The sequence below is a fragment of the Carassius gibelio genome, chromosome A9 (genome assembly GCF_023724105.1).
Source record: "Carassius gibelio isolate Cgi1373 ecotype wild population from Czech Republic chromosome A9, carGib1.2-hapl.c, whole genome shotgun sequence".
Classification (NCBI taxonomy): Eukaryota; Metazoa; Chordata; class Actinopteri; order Cypriniformes; family Cyprinidae; genus Carassius; species Carassius gibelio.
Window position 1 is genome coordinate 8,365,909 of NC_068379.1, and position 17,102 is coordinate 8,383,010.

The window sequence follows — 17,102 nt, forward strand, 5'->3', positions numbered from 1 at the left end:
GATTCAGTTGTGAATTTACACTGTGCTTTTTTAAAGCAGATGAGACAGAGCAGATAAGTAACGTTCCACAGTTTAGCTCGTATGGTTGAGGAATGCACCCGAGTGAGAGAATGAGAAGTCGAAGCAGATAAGTAACGTTCCACAGTTTAGCTCATTCGACAGCCGAGACCAGAGGAATGAAAGCTGGAAGATTCTAGGAGCACTGCGTTCGTGAGAACAGGAGGCAGAGGAAAACAGCTAAAGACACTGGAGCCTGAAGACAAGACACGACAAGGTGAGTACACAGACCAGCTAGCATCCCCATTAAAGTCCATGGAGAAAAATCCTGGAATAATTTCTTTTCGACAGAAAAAAGACAGACATGAACATCTTAATGACATGGGGGTGAGAAAATTATCAGCAAGTTTATAATTATTAACTATGACTTTTGCCTCAGTAAACTCCTAATTATTGTTTATTAATAGTTAGTTAGGTCGTGGTTATCGAGGCTGCTGGAGAATGCATGACCTGGAAAAGCACAAGGTGCAAGCTGGCCCATGAGCAGTGACTAAACTGCAGAGATGAGCAGGAGCCGTCCCATGAATAGCTTTATATGTTAAAATAACTGTTTTGAATTCAATACACGCTTGTATCAGCAGCTAATGTAAATCTGAAAGTACTGGCATTATTACATGGTTATACATTGTAATTTTTTGATTGATTTATTTAGGAGACAAAGATAGAGCGCCTAGCAGTAAGCCTCAATGTAAAAAAAAGGCATGTAAAAGCCTTTCTGGATCTGGCAATGATAGAAATGGTCGCAGTCTAGCGATATTTCTAAGGTGGAAAAATGTAATCTTTGATACCTTTTTAATATGTCATATGTGCATCGAACATAAGTTCAGAGTCGAAAATAACGCCAAGATTACGCACTTGAAGAGATGGAGTAACCAAGTGCTTGACAGTAGTCAACACTGAAATATTCAGTTTGAGTAAAGATGTTGATGTACCGAAAAAAGAAGTTCTGTTTTTTCTTGGTTAAGCTTAAGAAAATTGTCATGCATCCAGGATTTTATCACATCGAAGCAGGTGCTAAGGGCTGTAACCGAATGATTAGGATCAGGGTGCATGCTGATATAGATCTGCGTATCATCAGCATAACAATGAAAACCTAAACCAAACTTATGAATAATGTCACCCAAAGGCAACATATAGATGTTAAAAAAGAATGGACCAAGCACAGACCCCTGTGGGACACCTTGCTGGACTAGAGTTGGCAAAGATTTGTGCCCCCCCAAACTGGGAACGATTTGTAAAATAAGATGTAAACCATTTAAGAGCAGTACCAGAGACTCCTAGATATACAGACAGTCTTTCAAGAAGGACAGCATGTGATATAGTGTTAAAAGAGGCGTAATGTCTAACAATACCAAAATACTACAGACACCCATATCAGCAGAAATTAAATGATCATTTACAACCCGGACGAGAGAAGTCTCAGTACTATGGCCTGATCTAAATCCGGACTGATATGGTTCTAGGAGATTATTGATAGACAGATATCGCTTTAACTGGCCAGCTACAACCCGTTCCAAGACCTTAGCTAGAAAAGGTAGATGGGCGATAGGCCTATAGACAGTTTCTCCATATCACAACTAGCCTTTTTTGCGACTGGCGTGATGGCAGCTAACTTAAGTTGATAAGGAGTGATTAATAATGCCTGTGATGGAGGGGCATAATAGTGTTAGACACTTTTTAAAAATCTTGTTAGGTATTGGATCAAGTGAGCATGAAGCTAAATTCATAGACATAACCAGTTTTGAAATATCATCTGTGGTGACAATGACAAAATTAATGAAAGTAGAAGATAAATATAAAGGATAGGGCTCTTCAGATAGTTGAGATGGACCGGTAGCCATGGAGCTATATATATCTTGAACTTTCTCCGTAAAGTATTTGTGAAATTTGTTACACAACCCAACAGAGGAATCAGTAGTTTGATTATGAGGTTTAAGAAGTTTGTTAATTGTTTTGAACATCAATCTTGGATTACCTGTACTTTCAGTCATTATATGTGAGTAATATTCCTGCCCTGGGGACGTTAGGGCAAGATGATATTTCATTTGCTGTTCCTCTAACGGTTGGTAAACCGTGGCTCGGGTTTTGCACTATGTGGGTGGAGTGTGTGTGTGTCTTGCGTCAGCACTGATTGTTACATGTGGGCTTCTCCGTTAATTGTTCATTATCACCAGCTGCTACTCATTACCCATTCCCTACATACTGGCCTGTCTTTCGTCTTGTGTTTGTCAGAGCGTTGTATGCAGTCCCAGTGTTACTTCCTGATTCTCTCGTTCCCGTTTCATGTTTCTTCTCATCGTAGGATTGTCTTCGTTTCGGAACCCCATCCACTCCTCACTTTCCACAGACTTCACGATTCACCTTCACGGCTCTCACACCGCAGTTCCTGTGTCACTCTCTCCTGCTGCCTACTCACCACCAAAACCTGGATCACCATTGAACATTGTCACTCCCTGGATTGCTACCCGACCTACAGCACTCTCCCAGCCTCCTGTCTCCGTGTTATTTGTTTGTATGACTGCTTAAAGGTCCCCTTCTTCGTGATCCCATCTTTTAATCTTTAGTTAGTGTGTAATGTTCTTGTTAGAGTATAAATAATATCTGTAAAATTCTAAAGCTCAAAGTTCAATGCCAAGTGAGATATTTTATTTAACAGAATTTGCCTACAACAAACGACCCATTTGGACTACATCCCTCTAGTTTCTGCAGTAATGACATCACTAAAACGTCACTAAAACTTTTGACTAACCTCCACCCACATGAATTCACAAAAAGTGGGGCGTGGTCTTGTTGCGCTCCGACGAGAAGAAGGAAGAGCTGCGTTTGTGTTTGCCATGTCGTTGAAACGTGTCATCTTTGTTTGGGCTTCCCAGGGATGCTATACTTGGAGATTAATGGTTACATTCAATGTTTAACTCGGTTCCCGAAAATTATAATACACATGTAAAACTATGTACAGCACATTTTGCTGAGGACAGCTTGCTGAGGACAACTTCCTCAATCTCAATCAGTTTAATGCCAGATTCGCACAAAGATTATTCTTGAAAGATGGTGCAGTTCCCTCTTTGTCTGGAGAAGGCGTTGGTTATGGACCACAACCGGTAAGTGTATTTTATTATTTAAGTTGGTGCATTTAACAGTTTCTGTAAAAATGCTCCTGTGATTATAAGTATATATCCAGCACGTGCGTTCTAGCCCAATCTCGTTTCCAGGAGGGCCGCATGCTCTAAGCTGCTGTCAAATCACAACACAGGAACCGCTGGCCCAATCAGAAGTCGTTACGTATTTCTGAAGGAGGGACTTTATAGAACAAGGAAGTCATCAGCCCATCAGACACCTCCTTCCAGTCATTACAGAACGCTCTGACCACCATCACTCACGGAGTTCACTCACCAAAGCATCACCTGCATGGATCAGCAGCAAGAGAGCATAGTCAACACCGGACGCGCAGTCCAAGCACTGGTGACACAGGTGTCTGAGCTCACCTAGCAAATCCATCAGCTGACAACTCCCGCTACGCCACCCGCACCGCCCATTCTCCGGGCCATCCCCGAGAACCACTACCACTACTGTAATGACTGGCGAGGCCCGAGCCTTGCCTTCCGGTGCCGGAAAGCTACTCTGGTGAGCCCAATTACTGCAGAACATTCTTGACAAAATTTTCCATGCATTTTTCTCTACAGCCTCGCACCTTTGAGACTAGAGCTGCTCTGTGGGGAACGGTGGTGTGGGAAAACCATGACCAATGCTGCGCCTCGTTCCACTCCCTCTCCAAGGAAATGAAGAGGGTGTTTGACTGAGTTGTGGCCGGCAATTACTGTCAGCACACTCAATGGCCAGGAACTGCCACACGTCACCCACACTACAGGACCCATGACTCTCCTCACCTCTGGCAATCACACCGAAACCCTGTCCCTTCTCCTCAAGGACTCCCCTTTGGCACCCATTATGTTAGGTCATCCCTGGCTGGTCAAACACAACCCATGAGTTGATTGGGGTTCCAACACCATCACCTTGTGGAGTGAACGTTGTCATAAGTATTGTCTGGTTTCTGCTTGTCCTGCTGTGTCTGTTTCTGTCTTTCAGGAAGAGACTATGGTTTGGTCAAACGTGCCTGCAGAGTATCTGGACCTGAAGGAAGTGTTCAGTGAGTCTCGTGCTGCTTCTCTCCCTACGCATCGTCCCTATGACTGTGCCATAGAGTTTGTTCCAGGTAAGTGCCCGCCTAAAGGCAAACTCCACTCTCTTTCCATTCCGGAGAGGGAGGCCATGGAGAAATATATTTCTGATTCTCTGGCATCAAGGTTCATCCGTCCTTCCTCTTTTCCAGCGGGGGCGGGATTCTTTTTTGTTGGTAAGAAGGATGGTTCCCTGCAACCTTGTATTGATTACTGAGAGCTGAACAACATCACGGTTAAAGAATACCTATCCTTTGCCGTTGATGTCTTCTGCATTCAAGAGGTTACAGGGAGCATCCATCTTCACAAAACTGGATTTACGTAATGCTTATCATTTGGTCCAGATCAGTAAAGGGGGATGAGTGGAAAACCGCCTTTAACACCCCTAGAGGGCACTTTGAATACTTGGTGATGCCGTTCGGGGTCTCCAACTCGCCAGGAGTTTTCCAAGCACTCGTGAATGACGTGTTGATCGTGGCGTAGACATGTGGGGTGTGTTTAAACAAGGCATTTTAGCAGAGTGTGGCAGAGTCTTACCCTTGGTAAAGATTAACTTGCCTGAAACACAAAAAGCAGCGTTGCAGACAAATTAGTAGTTTTTAATTAGTATTTTTCGCAATTCTTTATTTTGTTTGAAAAACATATTTACGTCTCCCTATACGTCATTTTCTTTTGGAATTTTTTATTTTTGTTTGCAAAAAGCACATTTAATTTTCTCAGTACTTTCATTTTCGTTTGCAAAACTTTATTCTTTTGCATATATATGGAGCATTATATTGACTTCATAGTTCTGCCCCTAAGTTGAGCGTCAATATGCGGAAGCATCGCATCTTTTAAGGTGGAACAGAGAGCGGCAATAGAAGCTGCGAATAAGAAGCTGGATTCAGCTGAAGAAAACAGCTGGGCTGCGTTCAGCCCCGACAAAACGTTGCACAACGTTTTTTAAACAGAAACGGTGATGCGTTGAACACACTGTTCTGATGACGCAAGTGTTGCAACTATGGCAGCTGAGAAGGCCATTATTTGTGTTCTTTGTGAAGAATTTTCGGAGCCATCTATTTAGCCTCACATACTGACTTTATTTATAGTTCAAACGGTTTTAATACCCTGTATTTTCTTTCTCATTTGTAGGAAAAGCACTTAATTACCATTGTTTATTTCTATACCAAATGTCATACACTTGCAATGAAGCTAAAAATATAAACAACTACATCATTATGTTGATATCCTATATTTTTACAATAAAACTTACTACAAACATGTCTTCTAATATCCTCAGTTGTTTGCGTATACCGAGCTGTAACGAACACATATGTATATTATATTCCTTGAAGCCATTGTGCGAGTTCACTTTAATACCGCGTGCTTTATATACAAGTTGCTGCTGATTGGACTGCAGTTCTGACACACCCACCAAACAAGAGAAAACACATCTTAAACCCCGTTGCACACCGGTGCACGCCGTTTCCAGGAAACATGACGTTCAATCCGGAAACCGTAGCAAAACGTTGCGCACCGTTTTGAACTTGAACATGCCCCAGGATCTTGTTTTCATGACAACAATATAAACGTTTTTTTACACACCTACACCTACGCCTACTGATAAAGGACACAGTCAACAGTATTAATGGCAAAATAGACTATGTTTGACTGGTGCAATATTTGAAAATCGATAATTATTTATTTATTTTTAAAATTACATTTCTATCTGAATTTATGTCAACCTATAGAGTTTAAAATATCAAAATGTCATGAATTCATATGTGTCTGTGTACAAAATGACATATAAACAAATTTCCCTACTATATTTTACCTGGAAACGCTTCCAACACACGTGCGTCGAGTGAAAAATTGGCGTTGGTTCTATTTCTAGCATGCACGCATTTTCTGCGCGTCTCATCCAGGCAGTCTGCAAGCTCTTACCTGTTAACATGGTAGCCGAATTAAAAACAGACACGCCACGAAGCTGAGACGCTTGCGCCATGCATCCAGTGTGTAGCCGGCCACACCCCTCATTTACACTGAACACGTGTGCGGCGCATTACGGCTGCGACAAGGTTTATTCCGTCCTCCACGCGGTGCCAACTCACACCGGGAGCATATCAGAAGCGGAGTGACTGGATGAGTGAGACCACGTGATTTGCCTGTCCGACGTGTTTTTCTGATTCCAGAATGAATCTCTCGTCGTCCATTTCTTGTCTCCTACCAAGGATATATTGCCAATATACATGCAATACGTTTGGGAGTCTGCACAAGGTGTTTATTTTGAAATTGACAGGGATTTTTTTATTTTATTTTGTATTTCCGGTGCGACTTGGACGCGCGTCCGTCAAAAATAGACTAGGCGCCTATATTTAGCGAAGCGGCGCGGAGAGCCGCTTCTGGGAAGCTTCTGAAACGTGCCGCGTCGCAGCCGGTGTAAACACAAGCATTGACTAGAATGGGCGCGATCAGCTCCAGTAGCCGTGTCGCAGCCGTAATGCGCAGCACACGTGTTCAGTTTAAATGAGGGGTAAGGCCGGTGACACATTGGCTGCGTGGCGTCTCTGCTGCTTGTCAGGAGCGTGGTGGCTGCCTCGTGTTTTCTGTGCCTTTACACACCAGAAGCGTGCCTGACGCTGCGCTGTCGCGCTGCTGCTGATGGAGGTGACATAGAGGGAGGCCGCCGACAGACCAGGATCTTGTCTTCATGACAACATCAACTTTTTTTTATACACCAACACCTACTCCTACTGATATAGGACACCGTCAACAGTATTGACAGCAAAATATAGTATGTTTAACAGGTGCAATATTTGACAATCGATAATTATTTAATTATTTTTTTTAATTACATTTATATCTGAATTTATGTCAGCCTAGACTTTCAAATATCAAAATGTCATGAATTAATATGTATTTGTGTATAAAATGACATATAAACATAGTTTCCTATTATATTTTGCCTGGAAACGCTTCCAACATGCGCACGTGTCGTGTGAAAAATAGGGGTCGGTTCTATTTGTAGCATGCACGCATTTTCCTCGCGGCTCGAGCCGCAGGCAAGTCTTCAAGCTCTAACCTGTTAACATGGGAGCCGAATTAAAAACAGACACGCCACGCAGCTGAGACACTTGCGCCACGCATCCAGTGTGTCGCCGGCCTAAGCGTGATCATCTCCTGACTGAATACGAAACTACAGAAAGCCACAAAAATTCGACAACAGAAGTTCAGCGGTCAGACAAAGCAAAATATGCAAGTGATTGAATAGAAAGTAAGTAACTAGAAATTGCACAATGTTGCGTTGCAGTCTCGGTGTCGTACTTAATATAACGACACCTTACTGAGAAGAAGAATCAAAAGAAGAAGAAGAAGGTACGTCTCCTCTTAGAAAAAGCTTAACCTGTGTAGTGTGGGCTGCATACTAATCATACTGGAGGAGAATACTCTAGAATAATTTGTTGTTTCTCAGGTGTCTGGGTTTTTTTTTTTTTGACACTATCTGAACTGATAGTGAGACAGGTTCCTGGGTCAAAATCTTTTGATGATCCTGTATCAACATTATTGTCCAAAAATATAGACTTATCCCAATCCCTGCCCCTAAACCTAACCTTACCCATAATTGTTTCCTAAAATCAGTGAGAAATGATGGTTTACAAGAGTAAATGATTAACAAGAGTGTAGAAGCACCTAACCCTGATTTTAAGCCTAAAACAGATATTTCTTGAAAAGTTAGATCTCTGTTCTGCTTGGTTGATTGGAATGTTGCTCCAGGATCAACAAGGATGTTGATCCAGGAACATGTTGTACTTGGTGGAATCACGCTCACCATCTGAACTAGCACACAGTAAAATACAGAGAAACCTGTTCCCTGAATGCACCTGGAGAAAGGCACCTGTTGATCTTTTTTTTTATTTGTTTCTCTTTCTGAAAGTACATGCAGTGAAATGGCAGAAACCAGTTTTTCTCAGGACCAGTTCAGCTGTCCGGTGTGTCTGGATCTCCTGAAGGATCCAGTGACCATTCCCTGTGGACACAGTTTCTGTATGAGATGTATTACAGAGTGCTGGGATCAGGAGGATCTGATGGGCGTCTACAGCTGTCCTCAATGCAGGCAGACCTTCACTCCAAGACCTGCTTTAAATAAAAACACAATGCTGGCTGAAGTGGTGGAGCAACTGACTAAGACTAAACTCCAGACTGGACCTGAAGGTGTGGAGTGGGAGGTCTGTACTCAAAGAAAAGACAAATCTATAAGTTGCAAACCCCATTCACATAAATCCTGACATTACAACAGTTTTATTTGTCTTTGTATCCAGATGAGTTTGAAAGAGCGACAAAGAAAGTTTCAGCAGAGGGAAAAAGATCTTGAGTTGAGAGAGGCTGTGGAGTCTCATAAAGTGAGTTTGGAGAAGAACGTTTTGGTTACGTATGTAACCCTCGTTCCCCAAAAGAAGTAAAGGAGATGTCACATCGGTGGTTACCGACTAATGGGATCTCGCCAGAGAGACCAATCCACTTTGAGTGTAACTAAACGAGCTAATGGACACTGGCATGCGGTATTTCATCCTGTCTAAATCCCTCAGGCACTGGATCGCAGCAGAGGCAGAGGGACTCCACCACATTTGATGTGAATCTTTAATGCAACTCCGAGTTGGTCATGGCCCCACAAAGAGAACATGCACCATCCACGAATGCTTCCTCAGCATGCTGAATGCCCAGACACATGAGGCAGTGATTGTGACCATCCTTAGGCGTTAGAGAGCAGCCACATCCAGAAATGCACGGGTGATAAGACATCTTTATAAAGCCGCGATCACTTGTGTTGCTCTTTTAGAGATTGCTCTTTTGTGCTGAAGCACACAGGGGAGTTGACCACCACAAACACTCCTGGTGTGGCTGTCTGCACAAAGACCAATTTTCGGCTCAAAAGCGAAAGGATGAATTTGTCACGACCGGTGATACAAGGATTCACGGAGAGAGAACCAATTGCGAGTACGTCTTTATTAAGGGTTAATCCACATAGAATAAGCAGTCCAGGCATGAGTCAAAAACCAAAACATCAATCCAAACATAAATCAAACATGAACACAAGGCAAGGGCACGAACTGACGGACATGAATTAAACAAGGACTCTGTGACACATGTTAAGACAGATCAGGTTAAATACACAAGGAGAGACAAACGCTAATGGGAAATTGACAGAATGTGATGATTGGTAACTAGTCACAGCTGGGTGCGATAATTAAGCAGAGAACGTGAGGAATGTGATCATAAAGTGACAGACACCGTGGGGAAGGAGGACATCTAGTGGATTCCCAGGGAACACAACCCAGACACTGTGACAGAATTAATCCGGTGCACCTGCTTCCTTTTATACTCACGTTGCGGGGTGTGCCCGCCAGATGCAGCATGTGTTCATTGGCTCATTTAGTTGCACTCAAAGTGGATTGGTCTCTCTGGCGAGATACCTGTTCTTCGGTCACCATTGATGTGACGTCAAAATTTACTGACCGAAAGGGAACAGAAGATTAAGAATTATTTTGGAGTGGACTCTTTTCCAATGCCAAAGCTCTGTTAGTCCCATTAAGCCCAGCAGCAGCTGCAGAAGCTATATGATAATTATCTTTTCAGTCATGGTTTTCTTCATAGTTGTTCATCTTTTTTTAAAGTCTCATATTATATAGTTTGCATTTGCATACTACATACAATTTCACGTAGTATTTCTGAAGTTTACACTAATATTTGATTTTCATACAGGTGGTTTTGGAAGAGAGAAAGAGAAAATTCCAGCAGAGAATCCAGCAGAGGGAGAAAGATCTTGAGGAGCTGAGAGAGGCTGTGGAGTCTCATAAGGTGAGTTTGAAGGAAGAACAAACGCTTAAAACTCAGTTTGGACTCTCTTCCTGTGTTTGAGCTTTTTCAGTCCCACTGAAGCCCACTGTGGGTCACAGGCTGTGTGAGACACCAGTATGAGCTGATTGTGATGTGTGTCTAACAGCGCTCTGCACAGACAGCAGTGGAGGACAGTGAGAGGATCTTTACTGAGCTCATCCTCTCCATTGAGAGAAGCCGCTCTGAGTTGAAACAGCGGATCAGAGAACGGGAAAAGGCTGCAGTGAGTCGAGCTGAAGGACTCATATATCGACTGGAGCAGGAGATTGATGATCTGACGAGGAGAGGCGCTGAACTGGAGCAGATTTCACAAACACATGATCACAACAAGTTCCTCAAGGTAACCTTAAAATACAGAACAGTTTAATACAGAAGTCCTTCAGCTTTGTATTAAAGCTTTACCATCTGAGGCTTTCTTCATTTTCATGTAATTGGTGGTATGTATTATTAATATTGGTGCTCACACTTATGCAAACTAAACAAACTGTTAACCCTAAGTATTATATTTTAGTGCTTAACTCATCCTGCACTGTTTGTGCTACGGGCATGAATGATGAATCGGTCATGTGGCTTTTTGAAGAGAGGTAGTGATATTACTTTTTTTAACATGAGAATGATTTTTACTTCATGGATAATACAATAAATATAAAGTCATATAGAGGTAGTAAGCTCTGAAGTAGAGTGGAAATTACTAGAATTGCCCATTAGAACACTATGCAAATGATTTAGGCATAACACAACCATTGCAAATAAAGCACAGATACAATCAAACTGGTGCAGCTGAGTGTGACGGCTGGTGAAAAGACAGTCCAGAAACAATAGCGAGTTAACAGGATTTAATGAGATGATGAGATATAATACAAAGACACACAAAGACGATGAGGCGATAACACTCCAGGGAGACGGTGGAAGGTGAGAAATCCAGACGGTAGTGGAGTGTAGGTGAGGAGTCCGGGTCTTGACGGCGTGAGGCAGCAGGAGAGAGTGGCACAGGAACTGCGGGGAACAGAGCTGAAGGTAAGTGTCCGTGGCTGAGTGATCGTGCGGAGAGTGGATGAGGTTCTGGGGAAAACACAGACATCCAAACGCAAACTAACACAGAAGCCAGACGGGGGAAACACAACGACATGAAACAACGATCTCACAAACACAAGACGTGAGACAAGCCATTATATAGGAGATGAGTAATGAGTGGCAGCTGTTGCTGATACAATTAACGGAGACGCCCACAACTAATCAGTGCAGACGCAGAACACACAGAATTCACCACAAAGTGTAAACAACCCAAGATCAAGGTTTCCCAACCGTGACACTGAGCCGCGGTCATGAAGGTTTTTGTTTTGTGTCTTTATCTTTTTGTAGAGTTTCCAGTCTCTCGCTGTATCTCCTGAATCTGCAGATGAACCCAACATCACTGTCAGCTCTCTCCTCTCTTTTGATGAAGTGAGAAATTCTGTCTCTCAACTCAAAGAAAAGCTGGAGGATTTCTGTCGAGAGGAGATAGAAAAGATATCTGGCAGAGGTAAAGCAGCAGATATACATTATCTCTCAGTCATCATAGAATGTTTACAAAATTAATAATTGTGTCTGTTTATTCTCTTAGTAACATATGTTGAAATTATTCCCACCAATGAACCCAAGATCAGAGAGGAGTTCCTTCAGTGTAAGACACAATACATTTACATTTTTATTAAAATCTATTTATGTTTATTTAGCCATTACAAAAATAACTGGCATGTCCTATCAATACAGACATGTTTTTTTGATTTAACACATTTCTGATACATTTTCAGCAATCCAGCAACATGCTGAAAGGTTAATTGTAGATACATTAAAAGTAAATATTTATATTATAAACATATAACCAAGACGTATTAAAACTGTCACAATTATAGTACTTGAAATCCATGGAAGTAATATTAATATATCATAATTAAAAAATATATATTAGTTTATTCAATATTGCTTAGTACTGAAATTATACAACAGATCGTTTCAACGGACTGTTTAAATCTGATTGGTCGATCAGTGTTTCAAGAACGGCTGATATTTTGGTTCAAGAGCACTGTGTATTTTCATTCTCTGTACTGTTTATTTATTTATTATTTTTATTTTCACTGTTTGTTAAAACTCTGTCTATGCATTTGTGGTGGGGATTTTTTCAGTGTCTCATTCTTCAGGTTGATTCATGTTTTTGCATGTTTTATCTCCATCAGACTCCAGTCGGTTCACTCTGGATCCAAACGCAGTGAATAAACACCTCTGTCTGTCTGAGAGGAACAGAGCGGTTACCTTCACTGATGTAGTCCAGCAGTATCCTGATCATCCAGACAGATTTTGTTATTTTCCTCAGGTGTTGTTTAGAGAGAGTGTGTGTGGACGCTGTTACTGGGAGCTGGAGTGGAGCGGGAGTGGATTTGTGTGTATATCAGTGTCTTATATATACATCAACAGGAAGGGACAGAGAAATGAGTGTGTGTTTGGATATAATGATCAATCCTGGAGTTTGATCTGCTCTACCTCCAGATGCTCATTTAGTCACAATGACAATCATACTGAACTCCCTGTACGCTTCAGTGGCTGCAGGAGAATTGGAGTGTATGTGGATCACAGAGCAGGGACTCTGTCCTTCTACAGCGTCTCTCACACAATGAGCCTCATCCACAGAGTCCAGACCACATTCACTCACCCTCTCTATCCTGGGTTTGCAGTTATTAGTGGGTCAGCAGTGAAACTGTGCGATCTATAGATTATGGAGAGCCGGCTCTACATATCAGGGCAGTGAAATTATATTATGGAGTTTAGTAAATTATTACTTTCATTTTAATAATATAGATTATAATATAAATAACATGACATAAATATTTAAACATCACATTATTATGAATGCAATTTTAAAATCCATTAAAGATCTCACTTGATCAAGCTGGCATGAGGAAAATGTATTTACACAATTTATTACTTACTGAAATCCTATTTAAACTTCTTCTTCTTCTTCTTCTTCTTCTTATTTTTCTGGCCGCAAAATTTTTGGACACTGACCGTTCAAGCTACATACTCCAAACTCGGGTGAGACCTTCATACTGTTCTGAATTGGTGTGCTATATCTTTTTAGACTGGTTTGAGTTACGGTTTTCTTAAAAATTTATATTAAAAAAACATTAAAATCCCATAGACTTTCATTGACAGGATGTTCAGATGACCCAAGCTCCAAATCCCATTAGACTCAATCAAGCTTTGATGCTAATCAATTTAAACTCAACTCAACTCAAACTCATCTATCTATCTATCTATCTATCTATCTATCTATCTATCTATCTGACTATTTCAATCTATCTATCTATCTATCTATCTATCTATCTATCTATCTATCTATCTATCTATCCTAATAATATGCTAATAATGCTAAAATCATGCTAGCAACATGCTAGTTGCATGGTAGTCATGCTAGAAACATGCTAGCAACATGCTAATCATGGTAAAATCATGCTAGCAACATGCTAATCATGCTAGAGACATGTTAGTTGCATGCTAATCATGCTAGAAACATGCTAGCGACATGGTAATCATGCTAAAATCATGCTAGCAAAAGGTTAGTCGCATGTTAATAATGCTAAAATCATGCTAGCAAAAGGTTAGTTGCATGCTAATCATGCTAGAAACATGCTAGCGACATGCTAGCAACATGCTAATCATGCTAATGACATTCTAGCGACATGCTAGCAACATGCTAATCATGCTAAAATCATGCTAGCAACATGCTAGACGCATGCTAGTAATGCTAGAAACATGCTAGCAACATGCTAATAATGCTAAAATCATGCTAGCAACATGCTAGTTGCATGCTAGTCATGCTAGAAACATGCTAGCAACTTGCTAATCATGGTAAAATCATGCTAGCAACATGCTAATCATGCTAGAGACATGTTAGTTGCATGCTAATCATGCTAGAAACATGCTAGCGACATGGTAATCATGCTAAAATAATGCTAGCAAAAGGTTAGTCGCATGTTAATCATGCTAAAATCATGCTAGCAAAAGGTTAGTCGCATGCTAATCATGCTAGAAACATGCTAGCAACATGCTAGCAACATGCTAATCATGCTAATGACATTCTAGCGACATGCTAGCAACATGCTAATCATGCTAAAATCATGCTAGCAACATGCTAGACGCATGCTAGTAATGCTAGAAACATGCTAGCAACATGCTAATCATGCTAAAATCATGCTATCAACATGCTAGTCGCATGTTAGTCATGCTAGAAACATCCTAGCAACATTCTAATCATGTTAACAACATGCTAGTCGAATGCTAGTCATGCTAGAAACATGCTAATCATGCTAGAAACATGCTAATCATGTTAACAACATGCTAGTCGCATGTTAGTCATGCTAGAAACATGCTTATCATGCTAGAAACATGCTAGTCGCATGCTAGTCATGTTAGAAACATGTTAACAACATGCTAATCATGGTAAAATCATGTTAGCAACATGCTAGTCGCATGCTAGTCATGCTGGAAACATGCTAGCAACATGCTAATCATGCTAAAATCATGCTAGCAACATGCTAGTTGCATGCGAATCATGCTAGAAACATGCTAGCAAATGATAACAACATGCTAAACATGCTAGAGAAATGCTAGCGACATGCTAGCAACATACTAGCAACATGCTAATCATGCAAGAAAAATGTTAACAACATGCTAATCATGCTAAAATCATGCTAGAAACATGCTAGTTGCATGATAGTCATGCTAGAAACATGCTAGCAAAATGTTATTCATGCTAGAAACATGCTAGCAACATTCTAATCATGCTAGAAGCATGTTAGCAACATGCTAGTCGCATGCTAATCATGCTAAAATCATGCTAGCAAAATGTTATTCATGCTAGAAACATGCTAGCAACATTCTAATCATGCTAGAAGCATGTTAGCAACATGCTAGTCGCATGCTAATCATGCTAAAATCATGCTAGCAAAATGTTATTCATGTTAGAAACATGCTAGCAACATTCTAATCATGCTAGAAGCATGCTAGCAACATGCTAGTCGCATGCTAATCATGCTAAAATCATGCTAGCCAAATGCTAGTCGCATGCTAGTCATGCTAGAAACATGCTAATCATGCTAACAAAATGCTAGTGACATGCTACTAACTTGCTAATCATTCTAGCGACATGGCTAGTCACTTGTTAATTATGTTAGCGACATGCTAGCAACATGCTAATCATGCTAGAAACATGCTAGTCACATGCTAATCATGCTAGAAACATGCTAAACATGCTAGCAACTTGTTAGTCGCATACTAATCATGCTAGAAACGTGCTAGAGACATGTTAGTAACTTCCTAATCATGCTAGCGACATGGCTAGTCACTTGCTAATTATGCTAGCGACATGCTAGATACCTTGCTAATCTTGCTAAGTACATGCTAGTCACTTGCTAATCATGCTAACAACTTTGCTAATTATGCTAATGACATGGTAGTCACTTGCTTGTTATGCTAGCAATATGTTAATCACTGTCTTTTTTAAACTTCTTAAACTTTTAAATCTTTTTAAACTTTTCACATTTTCAAACTTTTCAAACTTTCTGGTCAGGCTTTCTCAAGCCAACTTAAAGTTTGTCTTGACAAACTTTTTTATCTAGTTTACATAACCATGCAATTACAGAAAATAAGAAGGAAAGAAAATAGCAGTTGTACAATAAGATTGTAAAATGTAAGTAAAACTTAAAACATTAAACACTTTCAAAAAATAGTTAATTAAATCCTTTTTGTACATGGCAGAATAATTTAAATGATGACCTAATTATTACTAAGGATCCTTTCTGAGTGAATCAGTGGCTGCTGTTCCTTGGTTGTTGCTTATATCAGGAACTGTGCTTGTTTTCTAACATGTCTTTCCACATCTTCATCTGGTGGGAGCCTTCATTTCTGCTCTTCTAAAGAGCAAATAATATACAAGTATCTAAGTTAAATATATATTGTAATCATGCACATGTTGTTCAACAGACTATTCACAGTACTACTTGCAATGATTGCCCAGCATGATTTATATTTAACGTGTGTACCATCATAATTAAAGTGATAAAGTGAAGTTCACCCAAAACTTTGATTACATTCTTCAAAGTATCTTCTTTTGAGTTCTGCAGAAAAGCAGAGGTCAGAGGTCAATGCAGACATTTACTTGAACTTACTTCCTCTTTGGCTCTGTTTCTTGTTAGTCCAGTCAGAGAATTATAATAAAGATGATGACTCAAGAGACTGCTTGGTGTCTGAGGTGTAACGTCTGAAAACACTTCTCTTCTTTACTACAAAACAGAAACATAGTGAAAGCATTTTGTGGCATGTTAAGAGAAGAAGCAACTGAAGTTGAAACATAAGTGAGAAACTGGTGGTGTGTTTGAGTTGTAGTCAGTTACATGTGTTTTGGCAGAGGTGAGCATCTGTACATGTAAAGTCTGCTTACATTTAGCAACTGTTAAAGCAGGATAGAGCTATTGCAGATGATCTCAGACATACTGATGCATATTCATTTGATTGCAGTACATTCTCATCATAAAAACAACAAAAAATTGCTTATGTATTTAGTTAATTGTGGTTATTTGAAAACATCTTTTTTAGAATTAGCCATTTTGCAAATCACGTCTTCACTCTCAAGTCTTTGAAGAAATGTGAAATGAAAACAAGTTTTGCTTATTGGAATTACATTCATAAAATAAAAATGTGGAAACTAAAAATATAAACCTTTGTCATCATATATGCTGGCCAGCCATCATCCTCCAACATATTGACACAAATAATATGAGATTTGCAATTAATAAAAAAAAAAAAATCACAAATACATTTTAATGTCACAAACACAACTTAGCATTCCATTAATTTGTGAATCGCATCCTGTAGATTTTTAGATTGCTGTTTAAAAACAGAGAAGATTACAAGATAACAAGGAAGCTAGACATGTTAAGGGATACAATTAAGGGGACC

General features: G+C 40.3%; 1 protein-coding gene across 1 annotated transcript in view; it reads left to right on the plus strand.

The window, feature by feature from the left end:
* Positions 1–15,819, plus strand: part of LOC128019601 (tripartite motif-containing protein 16) — a 39,263-nt gene extending 23,444 nt beyond the window's left edge. Inside the window, exons 2-6 of the mRNA XM_052605680.1 lie at positions 9,975–10,070; positions 10,216–10,449; positions 11,472–11,631; positions 11,713–11,772; positions 12,326–15,819. Of these exons, the coding sequence (XP_052461640.1) occupies positions 9,975–10,070; positions 10,216–10,449; positions 11,472–11,631; positions 11,713–11,772; positions 12,326–12,858 (1,083 nt within the window). The 3' untranslated portion in view covers positions 12,859–15,819. The remainder of the gene's footprint in view (positions 1–9,974; positions 10,071–10,215; positions 10,450–11,471; positions 11,632–11,712; positions 11,773–12,325) is intronic.
* Positions 15,820–17,102: the final 1,283 nt, after the last annotated feature.